This window comes from Antechinus flavipes, chromosome 3 (genome assembly GCF_016432865.1).
Source record: "Antechinus flavipes isolate AdamAnt ecotype Samford, QLD, Australia chromosome 3, AdamAnt_v2, whole genome shotgun sequence".
NCBI lineage: Eukaryota > Metazoa > Chordata > Mammalia > Dasyuromorphia > Dasyuridae > Antechinus > Antechinus flavipes.
In genome coordinates, this window is record NC_067400.1 from 361,002,485 (window position 1) to 361,022,101 (window position 19,617).

The 19,617-nt window shown below is 32.1% G+C and overlaps 1 protein-coding gene across 10 annotated transcripts in view; it reads left to right on the forward strand.

Moving 5' to 3' along the window:
- R3HDM1 (R3H domain containing 1) overlaps positions 1–19,617 on the forward strand; it is an 88,848-nt gene that overhangs the window by 6,189 nt on the left and 63,042 nt on the right. For 7 of the 10 annotated variants that reach the window (XM_051985787.1, XM_051985789.1, XM_051985790.1 and 4 more), the window contains exons 3-4: positions 13,249–13,290; positions 13,798–13,890. The exons of the other annotated variants lie outside the window; for them this stretch is intronic. In XM_051985787.1, the coding sequence (XP_051841747.1) occupies positions 13,249–13,290; positions 13,798–13,890 (135 nt within the window). The remainder of the gene's footprint in view (positions 1–13,248; positions 13,291–13,797; positions 13,891–19,617) is intronic. 10 annotated transcript variants of the gene reach the window in all.

Here is a 19,617-nt window from a genome sequence, read left to right on the forward strand (position 1 = left end):
ATTTTTGATCTGCAACAATAAGTTCATAGAATTTATGTAAATATATCACTTCAGTGATTAGTTATAATTAAATAAAAGTTTTCTAGGAAGTTAAAAAGAAATTTTTTTTTTAAAGACTATTGAAACTTTTCTTTCTCAGAACAAATTTTAATTCTTTTGTAATTTTGATGTTCAAAATTGTAGTTTTCTTGAAATAGAAAAGAAAAAAAATTTCTACTTACTTATCCCCATTTATTAAACAAGATGTCAACTATAGCACAATTAATTTTACAGTTATACACATCATTAAAGACAGGGACTTACTTGGGTTTATCCCAGTGGATTCAAATCTAGGGAAACTAACTTAACTTTGAAATTTTCTTTATAATAGAAGAAATGAAAGAAAATAATTTGAAGTTTTACTATATCCTGACCAGCTTAATCAAGTGATTTAACACTTGATTTCTAACATTTTACAGTCCTTGAAAAATGGTCAGGAGCCTATTAGTATTTAAGAAGTCCTTTGGTATATAGGGTAACGGGGAATTCATCTACAACTTCTCTTTTTCAGTCTTAGAATTTATTTTTCTCAAATGAAAATGTCACATAGAAAAGTTTGAAAGACTGGGATTCTGTAGGCATCCACATTCAAAGAAAAATTTTTAATGAGCTGTGCATAGCATTCTTAATTACTGCATATAATACTTTGTTATATTCAAACAAGCTAAACTGAGTTAAATGGAATTATTGACTTTAAGATGGACATGTGTAGAACTAGTGTTTTGGAAAAGTACTATAGATATAACTGATGTATTTTGTTTTGTTTTTCCCCCCATTGAATTTACATGAAAGTGTAATTCGATGTATGGGGAAGTTCTTATAACATAAATATGATCCTAAAAGTTGTGACACAGTTACCTTTCAGTTAAAAACTTTGAACTGTTTTGTGGCGGGAATATACATATATGAGGATTTTTTTTTTTTTTTTTGCTTTTACTCTACTAAATGTTATAGTAGATGAAACAAAATTTTATCTCAAAATCAAGTAATATTGATTACATGACAAGGCTTATCCTTGTGTTGATTAAATAGCTCAAAATCACAAGAAGAATATTCTCTTATCCAACATGGTACAGAATCATAAATCTGAATAATAAAATATTCTGGTTAATAGAAACTTACCAAGCAGAGCCAGGAAGACAATCTCCATCAATGACTTCAACAGCATAAGAGAAGGAATCACCACAAAACAATTAAAACTGGATGTTGCAAAATTATAAAGAACAAGTTTGGCCATAAATCAAAGGTAGCAAAAGATATCTCCTCCTGGATTCTTTGTAGATATAGGAAGTCTCTACCTATGTACATTACATATAAACATTGCATTATTTTTACCATGATATTAGTTTTCTGATTTTTGTTTTTCTCTTCATTTTAAAAGAAATTCTTAAAAAGAATGGCTTTGGAAAGGGGTGTGCAATAGAGGTAAAGAAAACCTAGGAAACGTTAAAGGAAGGAAAGAAGAAAAGAAAAAAAAATTTAAAGATAAAACAGCTAGAAAAAATAAGGACCTAAATTGGATACCATTCATGAAATAGGAAATGTTTAAAGTAATAAAATAATTTTTTCTCACAACTAAATGTAATTTAATTTTCTGATGATCCAAAAGGAATATGTCAGAATCATCATTAATAACACTAGTTTTCATACCACTGTACTGGTTACTGTACCTTAAATAATAACATGTGCCCATTTTATTCTGCTATTCTCTTTTTTCCATTTCAAATTCTATTTTTCAAAGAGGTTTTTTTTCTTTTTCCATTTCCCTAAAACTATTTCCTAAGAAGTGGTTTTCTTCAGTATATTTTTTTTCTCATTTCACCAAATGTATTTTTTTTAATAACTTTTTATTGATAGAACCCATGCCAGGGTAATTTTTTACAACATTATCCCTTGCATTCACTTCTGTTACGATTTTTTCCCTCCCTCTCTCCACCCCCTCCCCCAGATGGCAAGCAGTCCTTTACATGTTGAATAGGTTACAGTATATCCTAGATACAATATGTGTGTGCAGAACCGAACAGTTTTCTTGTTGCACAGGGAGAATTGAATTCAGAAGGTATAAATAACCCGAGAAGAAAAACAAAAATGCAAGCAGTTTATATTCATTTCCCAGTGTTCTTTCTTTGGGTGTAGCTGCTTCTGTCCATCTTTGATCAATTAAAGCTCTCTTTATCGAAGAGATCCACTTCCATCAGAATACATCCTCAAACAGTATCATTGTTGAGGTATATAATGATCTCCTGGTTCTGCTCGTTTCACTTAGCATCAGTTCATGTAAGTCTCGCCAGTCCTTTCTGTATTCATCCTGCTGATCATTCCTTACAGAACTATAATATTCCATAACATTCATATACCACAATTTACTCAACCATTCTCCAATTGATGGGCATCCTTTCATTTTCCAGCTTCTAGCCACTACAAACAGGGCTGCCACAAACATTTTGGCACATACAGGTCCCTTTCCTTTCTTTAATATCTCTTTTCACCAAATGTATTTTTTAAGAACTTGTTTTCTTTAGTCAGTTTCTGTGTTTCCTTTTCCAAACTCTCCTGCAAAGCTCTCGTTTCCTTCCCATTTCTCTTTTAACTCTGTTTTAAGACTCTTTTTGAATTCTTCCAAGAGAGCTTTTTGAATTGGAGACTAGTTCATATTCCCCTTTGAGGCTTTATCTATAGGCTTTTTGCTTTAGTGTCCTCAGGGTTTGAATTCTATTCTTCCATAATAGCTATGTATGGTCAGAGCACTTCTTTTTTGCTCATTTTTAAAGGTTGAGGTCTGCTCCTAAGACATAGGGGAGATTGTCCCAAGTTTCCTCTAAGGGCTTTCAGTTGCCTGTGCTGGGGCTGGGGCTGGGACTGGGACTGGGGCTGCTGCAGGCTGTGCTGGGTGGGGTCTGATCAAATCCCGCTTATTATACTGGGGTTCTTTAGATGCTTTGGAGGTCTCACAGCAAGTCTGCTGATCCATTGGTCTTCTGAAACACCAGAGTAACCAACACTGCTGTATTTTGTTAAGAACCTCCCAGTAGATTCCCCACATGGGTTCTTCCTGCACTGGGCCACCCTTTCCCCTCCTCCCCCTGCCCAACTGAGACAGACCTTTCCTGAAGTCCTTCCAAGATATCTTCAATGGAAATTTGTTGCACTTAAAATATTTTTGCATCCTGTCATCCAAAAATTCATTCAGAGGCTTGATCTAATGTTGATTCTGAGGGAAATTAGGAAGAGCTCAGGCAAAGTCCTGTTCTATTCTCCACCATATTTGCTCTATTCCCCCCTTCCCCCCCAAAAAAAAATACTATGTTCTTCTTATTTTCAAAGTACCTGAGTTTCATTTTTCCTGTGAAAAATAGAGGGAGAAGGCGGGAGGAAGGCTAATATTCATTCCAGATATAAATCCCTAGTTGAAAATCTGTATTTCAGTATATTCCTATTGTTGATTGTAGCAATGGCTTTGGTAGTCTGTAACAAGGGATAGAAAAGTAAATATATATTCAATTTCAAAAAAACTCTTTTGTTCCTAAACAAGAACTTATCTGATAATATTGTGAGCATTTCATTTTAAAAAGCCTTTTTCTTTCTTTCTTTCTTTTTTTTTAATTTAATGAATGTTATTTTCTGGTAATTGAGACAGAAACAAGTAGATTTATTTACTTGTTAAAAGTTTCCCTTAAGTTTATTATGAAACACTTATAAGAGAAATACAGATCAAAACAACTGAGGTTTCACTTCACACCAAGCGAATTGATAAAGGAGAAAAAAATATAGGAGTCTATGCTAGAAGAGTTATGGAAAGAAGAGCCATGAACTGGTTCAATTGTTCTTGAAAGTAGTTTGGAATTATTCTAGGAAAATGACTAAAATGTATCTCTGAACAAGAGATCTTACTACTAGGCAAACTACTCCATGGAATTCAAAGATTAAAAAAATGAACAATCCCATATAAATCAAAATATTTATGGCAGGGTTTTTTTTCCCCCCTTTTTGGCAAAAGACAATTGGAAGTGAGATATATGCCTCATTTGAATTGGGAATGGTTAGGCAAATGATGGTACCATGAATTTAATGGAATTAAAATCACTGTCATAAAAAATATTGGATATGAAAACTGTAATGAAGCACTGGACAACTGAAGTGAACTGATTTAACATGAACTAAGCAGAATCAAGGAAATAATAGAAATGTAAAGAACAAATAAAGGTAAGTACTGTGTAAGTAACAATGACCAAGTTCAGTCCTATAGAAAAAAAGAGAAAAAAACCTTCCTTCAGTTTTGGCAAAAGTAAGAGAGTCATGAGTATGTGATATTTCATATCCTATCAGACTTGGTTAATTTATTGATTTGATAAACTGCTTTTTTATCTTTTTTTTTCCTTATTCATTAAAAGAAATGGGGACGGAACATATTTGAAAATCATGGTGATATAAAAATAAAAGAAAAATAAATTAACTTATGTCCATCAGTTGGGAATAACTGCCTCTGGTGATAGTGGTAGTGGTGGAGGAAGTAGAAGTAGTAGTACTAGTACTAAGAGCCATCACCAAATAACATTTACATAGCTCTTTAAGATTTACAAAGCACTTATTACATGTCATGTAAAGGAAGCTTTGCAGACACATAAAAATCATCCAGAAGGCCAGTAGGCCCCAGTTGATGTCATTGTTTATAAGTCATTTTCTTTTTCTTTTTTGTTGAGGTAATTGGGTTAAGTGACTTACTTGTCCAGGGGTGACACAGCCAGTAAGTGTTAAGTGACTGGGGTCAGATTTGAACTCGGGGCCTCCTAACTTTAGGGCTGATGCTCTATACATTGCACCAACTAGCTGCCCTCTATAAGTCATTTTCTAAAGTATTGCCTACCTCTAGTTTTTTTTTTCTTTCAAAGAAAAGAAAAAGGAATGACTAGTTTTGATATTCTTTTTAGTTTTTCTTTATATTTTGTCCATTTTTGTTTGAGGAATTAACAGACAATTCCCCCCTTTTTTTTTTTTTTTTTTGAACTTCTTAAGATCTGGGTCTAAAATAGACATTTAGATAATTCACATGCTAGGTAAGCATGTAATTAGCTGCCTCACTTGGTTAGCAAGTCCTGTTTTAATTGCAATGTAGGAAATTGGACTTGGCAGAGAAGTAAATCGGTTCAAGCCCATGTATTACATTAAGAAGAGCACAATGGCTTTGATTTAATATAAGAAGACCTGAGCTTCAATTTCACCTCAGATAATTATTAGCCTGTGTGACCTTGGTCAGATGACTTAAACTTTCTGAATTTAGGTTTCCTCAGCTGTAAAATGAGGGGATTAGATTAGATGGTCTCTGAGGTGTCCCTTCCAGTTCTGGTTTTATGAATTTATGATTCCAGATCCAGGGGACTTTTAGCAGTATAAGAAAGTAAGTAACTTTCTTAATATTTTCTAAATGCCATTCCAGTTTAGTTTTGCCAGTGCACAGATATAACTATATAGCTATCATATAAACTCCATGGCTCAGAAATATTTAGTATCTTTGAGTGCCTCCTTGAGTACAAAATTGAGCAAGAAGAATGTGTGAGCCGGGCTGTACAAGGGCAATTGTGCAGTACTTTCAAAGATTCTAAACTGTCGACTCCTATAAAAAACTCATCTCCTTAGAACTCATTTTCTCAGTGATGACTCAAAATCTTAGAGCACCATGATCTGCATGTTGCCAACAATGATTTATAAGTAAGAAGTGATATGAGGAACATTACTAAGAATTTGGTTGCCTAGAAAGGAAACAGATATATATACAGATATATCCAAAGAATAAAGGAAATTAAATGGCCAGTTTGAATGGTATATTGTTCCCCTCAGTATAAAGAAGGAAGAAAAGGAAGGATAGATTCCCACATATTTAATAAATCCTGTGAAAATTACCTAGTAAAATATGGACAAGAATCACATAGGATGACACCTTGTGGAAACGTTGAAATCTGCCTCATTGAAAGGAATATAACCCAAAGATGAAATCATGGGTTTATTTCAGATTAAACATGGCACATACTTTTAATGGTTTTCCCACAGGATCCAGGATCATTAAAAGAAGCAAGTGAAGTTAGGTAAGCAATGAGAAAAATTGGGATAGACAAAGGATCTGGAAGTTACAATAGTAGAATAATTCCCGTGAATGAAAATAGTGGGATAGATAGGATATCATTGTAATTACAAGCATTATCAGCATCTGAGATCTTTTAATAAAATTGTATTTATTTTGAGGTAACTTTAAAGGTACGTGAGTTAACTAAGCTCTTTGTAAGTCTCCTTTTTGATATCAGTCATATCTCATATTTACTTGTGGATCACATCTATGTATGTAAAACAGACTTGAAAAGGTCAGCTATATGTAGCATATTTTCCATTACTAAGATCTATGGAAATTATCACAGAACTACTAAATTTCTATCAATAACTAGCTAATGTTTTTGACCATATTTTTAGAACTTGTCATTTGTTCTTTTTCCTGGCCTGTTACTCGTTCTAATAATAGAAAAAGCATCCTAATTTTTACTAGTTTAGTAGCTAATAATTATAATTGTAGCAATAATTATATTTTATTACTTGTGTAATAGTTGACATTGTAATAGCTAATATTTAGCACTTTAAGGTTTGTACATGTTGTCTTATTTCATCCTCATAACAACTCTGTTAAGCTATTTATATCCTTTTTTGAGGAACTAAGGCTAAGAGGGGTTAGAATTATACAGCTGATTTATATGTTGGAGGTAGGATTTGAAATCATCTTCACTTCATTCAGCTCTGAAATGGTGAAGATATTGTCTACTGTTAAGTAATCATTACAAAATCTTGCATATTCACTGTTAATTCTATCTTAGAAGTTGCCTTTTACTTATGTACAGAAGACTCAATAAAGATCTAGATTGATGAGTTGAGCATGATAAAAGACAGAGTTTATATTTGGTAAATGTTTTTTTTTGTCTACTTCTTCCCTCTTTTACGCAACTTTAAATTTTCTTTTAAAAATATTTGTATCTTATTTTTATGTCACCCTTATTTTCTTTATATGTTCATCCCTCCTCTCTACAAAAAGCAATAGATTGTAATGAAGAATAAAAGGTGTAGCAAAAAAGAAATCTGTTCTGCAAAATTAACCAACCCTTTAGCCAGTTCTAACTGTATATGCAACATTGGTTCCACATCCATAGTTCCCCACTTTTCCCAAAGGAAAGAGATGTTGTGTGTTTATCTCTTTTTTTTTTTTTTTTTTTTTTTTTTTTTTTTGAAGGAAAGCTAATATCTAGATTATACTACCTCTGCTACTACCATTATATTAATGTCACCAGGGAAAGCCCAAACCCAAACCAAATACTGAACCTCTATTATTACATGCCAGCCACAGGATACCAAAGAATGTTGAAGATCTTTTATTTGTTCACCCCTATTTCCCTACTGGCACAATTCGACAATACAAGAGAATTTGCAAAAAGCCTATATTAATTTTGAAGATACAGCTTAAAAATTCATGAGTTCTTTTTGCAAATATTATTTTTACCATGACCTTAAGACAATAGGTCTAGATTTTATTAAGGATCTGTCCCCATTCTAAGTCTGGGTTTCACAAAAATGTTCCACTTCTTTGTTCTGAATTACCTGTAAACCATGGGAAATGGTTACTCTTTACTCCATTTTTTTCTTCCTCCATTCCTTTTTTTCCATACATATTTATCAAAGTTAGTAACACTTTCCTATTAAAGTATCCTTTTAAATTTTCTGGCACCAACTTGCTGTTCATCTGTATTCGTATATATTCGTAGACAAACTCTATGATTTGTTTATTAGTGTTCTGCAGCATGAAATAATCATATAGTCATCCTCAAATAGAAATATTTGAAGAGCTCATCAGCCACTGATAATTCCTCTTTAGTTTGAACTCTGTGTTGAATTGTCTTACAGTGACAAAAATCCTTCCATCTCTGTTTTATTCTGTACCTATATTTATGACTGAATAGGGCTATCTCCTTATGAAGAATAGTGAATGATTTTTGTGTATGGACAGGAGACACATTTAAATTTATTTTTATTTTCAATTCCAAAGTTTCTCCTTTTCACCTCCTTCCTCAACCATTGAGAATGCAAAAAAAAAAAAAAAAGAAAAAAAAATTATTAAGTACACACACAAAGTCTTGTAAAACATATTTCCACATGAACTCCCAAGAACAAGAACAAATAAGGGGAGGTGGGATGCTTCAATCTGTACTTAGAATCCATCTGTTCTCTATATGGAGGTGGATAACATGGTTTCATCACTAGACTTTGGTATTATAGTGGATTATTGTGTTGATGAGAGTTGCTAAGTCTTTCACAGTTGATTATCATTGTTCATTATTATTGTTGCCGAGAACGTTGTTCTCATGGTTCAGCTTATTCTCCCTTTCTGTCATTTGAGGTAAATTTTCCACTTATAACATAACAATATTCACTACAATTATATGCTATAACTTATTCAGCCTCTCCCCCCAATTGATGGGTATCCCTTCAATTTTCAATTCTTTGCCACAACAAAAAGAGCTACTATAAATATTTTTGTAGATATGAATTATTTTTTTTTCCTTTGATCTCTTTAGGGTACAAACATAGTGATTGTATTTCTATATCAGAAGATATGCACACTTTTATAGTGCTTTGGGCATAGTTGTACATTTTTCTCCAGAAAGGTTGGACTGTTCACAGCTCCACCAGCAATACATTAGTGTACCTATTTTCCCACATCCTCTCCAACTTTTGTCATTTTTCCTTTTCAAACAGTATGATGGGTGTGAGGTGTGGTACCTTAGATTTGTTTTAATTTTCATTTCTCTAATCAATAGTGATTTGGAGCATTTTTTTCATGTGACACTAATGGGAAAGAGCTTCTAAAGTGACTTTTGCTCTGCCAAATGAGGTGTTTTTTCATAGTCAACAAGCAATATATTCACAAGGATAATGTTTTCTGTGTTCTATCATTTGTAAAATAGTAAATCACTTGTGAAATGTGATATAGTTAATTAAATATCTCTTATTGAAAGCTTGCTTGATCTCTGCTAATGATGCTCTAGATGTCTTCAGCTTATGTATAGAGAACTGACAAAGATTCTTTACAAACCAAAGGCTAGACAAATAGGTCAGTAGTTAATCAATGTTCTTTCAGTTCCTTTTTTTCAATATTAATAAGGTTCCAAGGTTTGATTGGATTTTTTCCCTCCACGCTTTTATTATCTTTTCCATCCTTGTATGTTGATCTATCAAGATCCTCAAAATGGTAACATTCTTAGAACAGAATATTTTCATTCAGTACAATCCATCTCCTTTTTAAAATTTCATTAGTGCTATTTCTGTTTCCTGTAAGCAAGTTCAGGACTGGTTCCACTATACTTGATAGGGGAGAAAGACTTGTTTTTTATAATTTGTACATATCTTTTCCATTTTTCTTTTGGTTTTCCTTCTTTTTAAAATCCCTTTGGAATTGACTTTGCCTCGCTGGAGATCTTACCAGTTTTTAATTCTGTACTTCCAAATAAAGCACATTTTTCTATTTTGATTTTTACCGACATTTACTCCCTGCTCTCACAACCCACAAATCTATTTACATTCAGTTTCTGCCCAGAATTGGAGATAGATGAATCTGTGAATGGCTCGGCAAGAGCAACTGCTAATCACTCCCAAAGAAGTACAACTCAGAGTCCATGTCTACCTCCCCCATCTTATGAGATTTTGATTTGTTTTTTTTTTTATTTATATCTATTAAATTAAAATTTTTTTTACAGTAAACCTATCATTCTAGCTTGTCAAGATTTTTTTTGTTCTAGTTATGTCATCCATCAATTCTTCCTTGCTTTGTGTCATCTCCAAATTTTTTTAAGCCTGTCACCTATGATTTCATCTATATCATTGATGAAAAAATGATGAACATCCCAAGAACTAGATCCCTGAGGCACACACTACCATGGGAAAATACCAGTTAATACTTAAAAGTAAAACTCTCTTTAGATTAAATAGCCAAAAAAACTTACCAGACATTCACAATGCTCTCTGAAAAGAACAGAGGCTACCACTTGTTAAGCATATAGAATATATCCTAGCATCATTGAATTCCTTGATTGCTGGGCCCTCAGTTCTCTAATTGGGTAATTGTTCTGTCCCAAGTTCTTACCTATATTTTGTCCACCAGTATAAACTCATATCATGTCCAGTTGCTGTGACTCAGAAGCTCACTCTGCCTTCCAAGTAGCAGTAGACAGGCCAAGATATTTCTAGTTTGGTCATCTGAAATGTGTTTAAAATTGTCGTAATTTTAAAAGATATTCTTTTTTTTTTTGAGATTTACATTTTTATTATTGATTAATAAGAAATTTCCATCTACCTTCATTGTTTTTCAGACTCTCCTCTCCTTTTTAATATTTCTAATCAAACTAAAAGATAGATTCTTTAACAGAACCAGATTATCTTTTTACCTCTTTGTCCTTATTTTGAAGTGTACCACAATAAATTAAGATAAAAGTTCTTTGTTGTTTTCTACAGATTGTGTTTTCATATACTTAACCCAGACTATAGCATTTAGTACAGTGCCTTACATATAATCATTGCTTAATAAAGGCTAAACTAATTGGACTCCCAATTCTTTATTGACACATCATTTTTCTCCTTTGTTATCAGTCTCTGAACAATTTGTGGCATCTTCTCAAATTAAGGTCTAATATAGAATATTTTGTATTTTTATATTGCTTACTTCCTGCCTTTATACCATAATATGAAACAAAATATATTACCTGAGAAGTAAAAGTTTTCCCCAGACTTTTTTTTAAAAGCTACAGATCCTAAAATGATAAAATTAAATTTTAACATTAAAGTGGGTACTAAAATTTTGCTGTAGAGTGTAATATGAAATATGGGAGATTTGTATTTTTTGCAGTAGACTGGCTTATGAATCCATAACGAAGAAGATGATGAAACAAAAGGCATTTATCTAAACCAAGGCAAGCTAGTTTACTATGCTTTATATATTGTGTTGCAGTCTATTTTGTTGCATATTTTCTTGTGTCACTACAAATCATTTCAGCAAGTCTATATGCAATAATTTATGTGGATGCACTATTTTGTTTAGGTTTATGGTTTCCATATCAGCTGTCTCTTTTATATCTTTGTAAAAAAAGTGCAAATGTAAAGCTATCTTCTTTTTTTCCTTACTTTTCTATGTTAAATAAGACTACAGACCAATTTATTCTCTTGACCTTTTATTCCGTTGGGGCTTAAATAAACACATTAATCATAATGTGTCTTTTCCTAGCAACAACATACCCTATTTTAAAAATGTTATTCTTTTAAATCCTGACCCTGAAATATCAAATTTCTGCCTTCATTTTCTTCTAATATTAGATACAAGTGTTACTTCCAAACAATTAGTAATCTTCTTTGTGCAAATTAAAGGGGAGGATAAGAAGAGTGGGTGAAGGTAACTAAATGTAAAGTAGTTTCTTGGCAACATTGCTAAGCGCATGCTGTGTGTGCATGCCTATGTGCATTTATTTAAAGTCACTTAATATAATTTGTTTCTTAAGTAAAATTCTTTTGATTTAGGTGGAGCAATTTGACCCCACTCTATTCTATAGTAAATTGATATGATTTGGTGATGATTTAGGGTTCTTGATAGGAGTTTTGTTTCCTAAATGAAGAGAATTATTCAAGAACATTTTAGTTCCTAATTGAATAATGAATTTAGTGCCATAACTATTTTGACAAAAGGGGGCTTATTGTTATTTGTGTGTTAGGGTGAAATAGTGAAGCATTATCTTATTAATAATAAGTTATTTGGCACATTATGATTTGCAAAGTACTTTCCTCAAAATGACTTGGTTAGGTAGATAGTAATGCAAACATTTTTTATTTTGCCATGTTACAGAAAATGAAAGACCCAAAGTAGGCCATTTTCCCTTAGTCAATTACTCAAACTTAAAATAAGTCTTAGGACTCTAAAACTACAACACACTACTTCACCTAATCTTGAAAGTGAAAATACATTAATCCATACTTCAGTGCTTTTATCTTGGCATTTTGCATATTTTCGTATCATGTTTGTTCCTGAATTTTGCAGGTTTGGGTTTTGGATTTCAGAATATACTCCTTTTTTAATGTGACCTGCGAGAACTTGAAGTTGAATCCTGTGTGGTTTTTGTTTTTTTTTTCCATTTTAAACCATTGTCCCAGAGCAGTCACACAGTATAAACATACTAAACATAGTATCCCCCATACTATTTCTTTTGGTAGGAATAGAAACTGATTATTGAAAAAATAATACTGGTGATTTTTCTTTTTTACATGTAAATACATACTTGAGAATTAACGACTATAATTTTTTTTCCTGTTGCTCAGAAGTTTCTCTGTCAAACTCTTAACTTCTGGGCTGTATAAGCACAAGACAAATATTTCTAAGTCCCAGCAGTAATTTTCAATCCAAATATAAGTGATCCTTAGACAAATTACTTTAGGAAACTCTGCCATTGTGGTTTCTAATATGTGATTCAGAATCAAGGCCACTTTTAGCAGTTGGTCATTTCAAGAGGAATGACAAGCAAACTGCCCTGTGTTTTTTACTGCATCAGTTTAAAAACTCCGGGGAGAGAATGGGAGGGGGGAAGTGCGCAGAAATATTCACTGTTGAATTGGTGTTATACTAAAAGCAGTTTCACAGCACTAAGTAGAAATTCATCCTTATCTCCACAGGTTGAAATTTGGAAACTGCTCTTCTTTTATTTTCCATTTTTGTTCCTACTTGGGAACACTATTACTTAAAATTCCTCAATTGATTTTTTTTTTAAAACAAGATTTAATTTAATTATTACAAGATGAAAAATTAGAGAATCTTTTATTGGACTGCTTTCTAAAAAAGTTAACAATTGAATTAAAATAGAACATGTTTTTTGAAGCTGTTTGCTATGTTACATTTACAGACTAATATAAAATGCCAACTTATAAGACCATTTTGGATGATAATATAAGCTTTTGCAATACATACATACATATATATGCACACACACTTAATTAGAAAAATCAACATTCTTAGACTAACAATGACCTTTCCTCCTTTGCTATTTTTTTACATATGGTTAGTTCTTCTGTAGTAACTTGTGTATTTAATAACATCCTCTTATTTCACTGTAAAATTTAATACAAACCTCTCTTATACCCAATATTCAGCGGCCAGTGCAGTCGTTTGGACAGACAGGAAAAAGGTCAAAGGTATAGTAAATACTTGGGTGTGCTGGCATGTCAAGGGACTTCCTTCATGCTTGATGAATTCTTATTTTCATAAATTAATTACATTAAACTTAATTTTGCCATATTTTGTTTTTGGCAGAAAGCTTTTTTTTGTTTTGTTTTGTTTGGGGTTTTTGTCTTGCCTAGTTGTCTGCTTTTGTGCATTTGCTTTATACTTTTGATGGCTTTTTATCCATAGCAAGAAAAAGTAGCTTCCTACCATTCGTTGGGTTTTGGCTAGCTTTTTTAAAAATTGGAATTATACCCGTTGCTGATGCTATGTGATTTTCAAAGCTTCAACTGCTTGTTTTCCCTTTTAATAAAGGGATTAGTAGTGCTTAATGATACATTTAACTTTGTGTACATTTCATCTACTTTTATATTTGGCAGAAACTATTTATAAAGAAATACAAAAGGCCCTCTTTAGGGGGTTTTGGATATGCCCTAGTTTTGTGAAATGTAGTGTTAATTATAAATACTTCTCTTTAGTCAAGTTCAAAGTTAAAGCTAGTTCGGAGCCTTGCAGTGTGTGAAGAATCTCCACCACCTCCCACAGCGGAGATATCACAGGATGATAACCAGGTAAAATTAATATAATTTGAAGACATGATAGAAATCATGTATTCCCTGGAGAATGCTTTTTGGAAAGCTAAGGACAGTTTTATTTTGTTTTGTTTTGAACAAACAGGTCAAACTGATATTGTTACCATGGAATGTTGGTGAAAATTTTGGGTGAAAACAAATCTGTTTTGTTTTACTTAAAGCTCAAGGTATTGTCTTAGGAAAAATTGGGTTTTTGACAAGACAATTTGTATGGTGGGATCTGATGTTCTGTTTTTCCAGTTGTTCTACCTGAAGTTCCTTACCTTTTTATTCCTATAAAATAAAATGCAGAAATCATGAAATTAAAATAATCCATCCTTTAAGTATTTTATTCTATTTTCCAAGGTCAAGTCAGTCAAATCTCCTGACAGGGCCACAGTCAATTTGAAATGGCTTTGATTTCTTCATAAAAGTATGTTGACTTATTTCTCTTTTTCAGTAAGCCACATAACCATTTACTTGTGAGTAAGAAACTACTTAACTAAAAAACCTGTTGTTGTTCTGAAACTAAATTAGAGCTGATGGTGATTTGACCTAAAATTTCTGACAACTTTACTCAGTTATCCTGAATAATAATTGAATTCTTCCTTTTCCAAATGAAAGTATGATTACAACTGTAAATTTGTAAATTCTCTAGATCAAAGGTGTCAAACTTGGAGCTGCATATAGCTGTAAGACTCCCCATGCTGGCCAAACCCCATTAAAATGTAATTGGGAGATGTTTAACAACATAAATAAAGATATGGTATAATATTGATTATGTTTAGTTGTGATTTTCTAAGTCATTGTACAGACTATCTTAAGTTTGGCTTACTGCTCTAAGATGTTTTGATATGGTAATGGGATATGCTGTAATCATTATAATTTTAAAATGAGAGATTATTTTATCTAAAATCAAATCTTTTCATTTTATCAATGAAAATTCTTGAATGAATCATAGAATTTCCTTTCCTAGCCCTTTTAAACTAATTGTCATTTAATTGAATTATAGGATAAAATGTATATTCCATAATATAGGTTTACATCTTAACCCATTCAGAATCCTATGCATTCTTTAAAAAAAGAGTTGCCGGGGTATAATGCCAAATAACTCAAAGACAAGTTAGTAGTTTTCCCTAAAGTAGACCTACCTAGCACAAAGATTGATTGTAATTCCATAATTGTAGTTTTCTTGAGGTTTACAGGTATATTTTAATTCCTTACCTCAAGGCCTCCCAATAGGTCAAAGGAGATTTACTTGTTTCAAACTCTACCTGGCTAACCGCCATTTAAGGTTATTTTATCCCTCTTATACTCTCTCTTCCCCATCTAATTTCCTGTAATACCATTCTCAGCCCCTCCAAAAGCAGGTGAGGATATGTTTTGTGAATTGCCTACAACTTTTTTTCTTCTCTTAGCTATAATTTCTTTTTTATTACTTGGATACCACTTCCTCCCAAGAAAGAAAAATTGAAGTACTTTTTTTTTTCTATTCATCAGTAAACCTAATTTTTAAAATAGGATTAAGATTGTCACATAAAATAAAGTTTGGTAATGTTCTCTTAATTTTGATTCATCTCTATTCTATAATAAGACATTGATAATTGAGGATTAGCTTGAAAACTAATATTTAGGCTATATTCCATACTGATGATCCATACTGATACTTTTGTATCTGGCTATATTTTCAGTAATAAGAATTTTCCAGAGAATGCTTATTAAGTGAATCACAATTTGTTGAGGTCTCACTTTTAAATTGGGTGCCTTATAATCTAGGTCCTTGTTGAATTATATAGAACTTTAAAAAATCATAATTCATGTTCCCATGATTAGTAAGAAGTAAATATATGTAAATCAGATATTATCATAAAACAGGAGAAAAACTACATAGGGCTCAGTATATGCACAATAGATAAGGATTTGATACATTTTTTAAAAAGTTGGCAGAAAGATGTAGGCAATGTTTCATAAAGGGCCAGAGGGAGATGAGTATTTATTTCAGAAAAGAGGAGAAAAGACATCTGTATTCTTTGGCTTAGCTATGTGTGTCACCTTCTAAATCTTTATTTTAGAATTGTTTTTAACTTATTTAAACTGTTTACTTTCTTTGTCTTTGGTTTCATTGCTGGAGACAGTTCACAATAAGGAGTCTCAATCTGCCAATGCAGATCTGCAATTATAATGCAATTTTTGGTTTGTTGCCTAAAGCTAAAATGCTGAACATGTGACCTGATATTATGGCTTATAGCTTTCCCTACTGTGGCCTTACTCAAATTAAATTTAATTGGGACATAGTCAACAAAATTTTGAAAATACAATAAAATATAGATAGGGATAATGTGGGGTTTTCTAAGTTGTTACATATTTCAGGGATCCTTATATACAGATTAGTGGCCCCGACACTCACCCTCCCCTCCAAAATATTGACATCACTTGCATAAAAATCTGAGAGTTTAACATGTATTATTTTGAGCCAATACATCCAGTATATGTCAGAAGTAGCATTTGAACCCTGATCTTCCTCTTAGGTAAGGCTCTCAGCTGTAGTACTATATCAAGCTGCTGCTTATCTAGTGAACAGCTATTTTGGAAGTTTCCGATATGTAACATAAGCTACAGAATTTGAAAGGATTTTAAGATTCCACTACCTTTTTCCTCTTTGTCTTACTTTTTTCCCCCTTAATTATTTGACCTATAGAATTTAACTTTTATTCCCTAATAGTTTTGTCTGTTGCTGGTTATCACATTTGGTTGAAGGTAAAATCAGTAAATAATTCTGTGATGACATATCCCTCTAGCATTAGCTATCTATGCTTGCAAATGTGTGCAATTGGTCAAAAATGGTAAAGTTATAGATGGTTCATCAAAAATCTGTCCTGGCTCTATAAAAACCAAGAAGCAGCTAGGGGACACAGTGATAGAACACTAGACCTAACGTCAGAAAGATCTCAAATTCAGGCTCACACATTTACTGTCACTTAACCTTTTTGTGCCTCAGTTCCTTCATCTCTCAAATGGATATAATAATACTAGAGTTCTCATGAAGATAAAATGATATCATATTTGTAAAGTGCTTTGTAGGTCTTCAAAGTGCTATAAAAATGGTAGCTATTATTGTTTTTGTCATAATCATTATTATTATTAAACTACTCTTTTTAATAAACAACAAATACTGAAACATTGTTGTAATAAGATGGCTTTCAGGTAACCATATATAAATATAAATATATTTTTTCAGAATAAAATTTGGTATTGTTTGGTAGAAATGATAGCTTTATATTTACTTCCTTTGGCAGTTATCTGGAATATTTTCTGCCAGTATTTTAAAAGTTGAAATTATTTTAAAAGGAGTATTATTTGGTCACACTCAAGTCAATAGTAGATGGACTTTAGCCCTAAATAAAAACATTTCCCTAATAGCCCAAGAAAGCATTATCATTATTTAATGTCACTTAATTTTGTGTTATCATAAGTTTATGATAAAATGCAGTTTATAGCTTATAGTAGTAAATAGTAAAAGTTTTAAATAAAGATTTTTCTTGGACGTGAAAACATTCAGTGCCTACTATATATATAAGATAATGGCATCTATCTGTGTATTTATAGGAGAATGAAATGTGTACCTAATGGTTGAAAATTCATTATCTTATAACCATCCAAGTTAAATTATCTTATCAAATTGGTTTCTACCTCCATACTTCTTCACTGATACAACTTATATTTCCTTCAGGCCCTTGTCATAACTACCAGTCTCTTACTTTTTTAGTACATCTTTTATCTCGCTCTGAAAATAATCTTCCTATGTCATAAGACTGGCCATATCATTCCTCCACTGAAAAATTTTTAGTGATTGCTTATTGCTTATGCATAAAAGGAAAACTCAATGTAGAATTAAAAGCCTACCTTTCTGAAAGACTTTGACTCTTTGCCCATTCAACATGCCTACTAAACTATTGGCCTAAACTCCATCTCCTAAATAATTTCTACAAACCTGGATTATTTTCACAATTCTTTTTTATATACTCCTTATTCATTCAAACTCGGCTCCTGTACAATCTCATTCATGAAGACAGATTTAGAGCACTCTCACCAAAATAATTGTATTTAGTCACCTATATGTACTGTGTTTCCCTTATAGAATGTAAGCACCTTGAGAGTAGGAATGTTTTCTTTCTTCCTTTTCTTCCTTTTCTCCAATTCTTCCCTTCCTTTTCCTTCTGTTAAGGACCATTCCTAGGTGAAGAGGCAGGTCAATTCTCCAAGAACCTCCACAGCTGTGAATCATAACACTTGAAGGAGTTGCAAAGCAGTCTTTACTGACATAGGTGTAGCGTACTGGGAATAAAATAAATTGGAGGCAAGAGGAAAAAGGAGAGAGAGACAATGCAATGGCCTCTCAGTGGGGAGGTTAGAGAACACAAATGCCTCTTAGTCTCCTTGTCCCATCATTATCCTCTCACATGAAGAGATCCATTCCACAGGTCTGAGTTAGACCTCCAGCAGCCACTGGCAAGTGGCTCCATATTGCAACATCCTTCTTTCTTTTTTCTTTTCCTTTCTTCCTTTTTTTGTCTTTGAAATCCTCAGCAAAGTAAGCAATGAATAAATAAATATTAAATTATTAATGTTTTTTCAAGTTCCTAGTTAGAGGTTTGTCCAGAAAAGAAAAAATAAAAATCATTGAACTAGTAAAGTACATCCATTTGGAGACCTCCCAGAGCAATATTTAACTTGATTCAAAATTTTTTACCGAAATGTTTAAAAGTTCTTCAAATAATGAAAATAGTTGGCATAATCTGTTATAAACATGTTACTTATAAAAATTTGGACTTAAAAAAAAAACCCTTTCATATATTTGAGTACATATGTGATCATGCTGTTCAAAAGTGACATTTTTCTTGCTTATACTCCATCAAACTTGAAACATATATTGAAACAAATGAAGATATTTGAATGAATCTGAAGACAGTATGTGTATCAGACTTAGTTCTTAACGAGCTCCCTTCTTTTACCTCTGTATCCTAATCTCATTCTTCTTTATTCTGGAAGAACTCAAAGAAAACTATAAGTAAAAAATCATTAATTGATCCTTGTATCATGACCTTTTATGATAGCATTCTAAATATTGCTAATTCACTTGTATTGGAAAACATTTTAAAGGCTATATAACTAAAGATCTGAAAAGTTTGAATGCATCTAAAAGATTTATAATTTGTGATCTATTAAAAAAAAAAAAAGTAACTTTACTACATAATGGAATGTTGCTTCTAGCTTAGTTTAGAAGTAATTTTAGAGTTGTAGTTGTTGACATGCACTTGGAATTCCAGTTAAAATCATATTTAAAACCACTGAAGTGTTAACAGTTTTAATCATCTAAGTTATACTTCACATTTTCCTAGGATTCTAAATAAAGTATAAATACTTGGTAGAAAAGTTGAAAGGAAATACAAGAGATTGTCATTGTGTAAAAAAATTTTTTTCTTTTTGCTGGATTTGATAGGATTATGGTTTTGAAATGGACTTATTGATGAATACAAGTAGATGGGTAAGACTCATGAAAAATTTTGATTTCTATGAGATTACTATTTTATGAAAATCAACATTAGACCTAATTGCATAATAGATGTTTTTTCAAAAATAATAAGGGAAAAGTATTAAATGGTTTAAAGTGACAATATCTTCAATAGGAAAGAAACTTAATACATAGAATTTATCATACTACTTTTG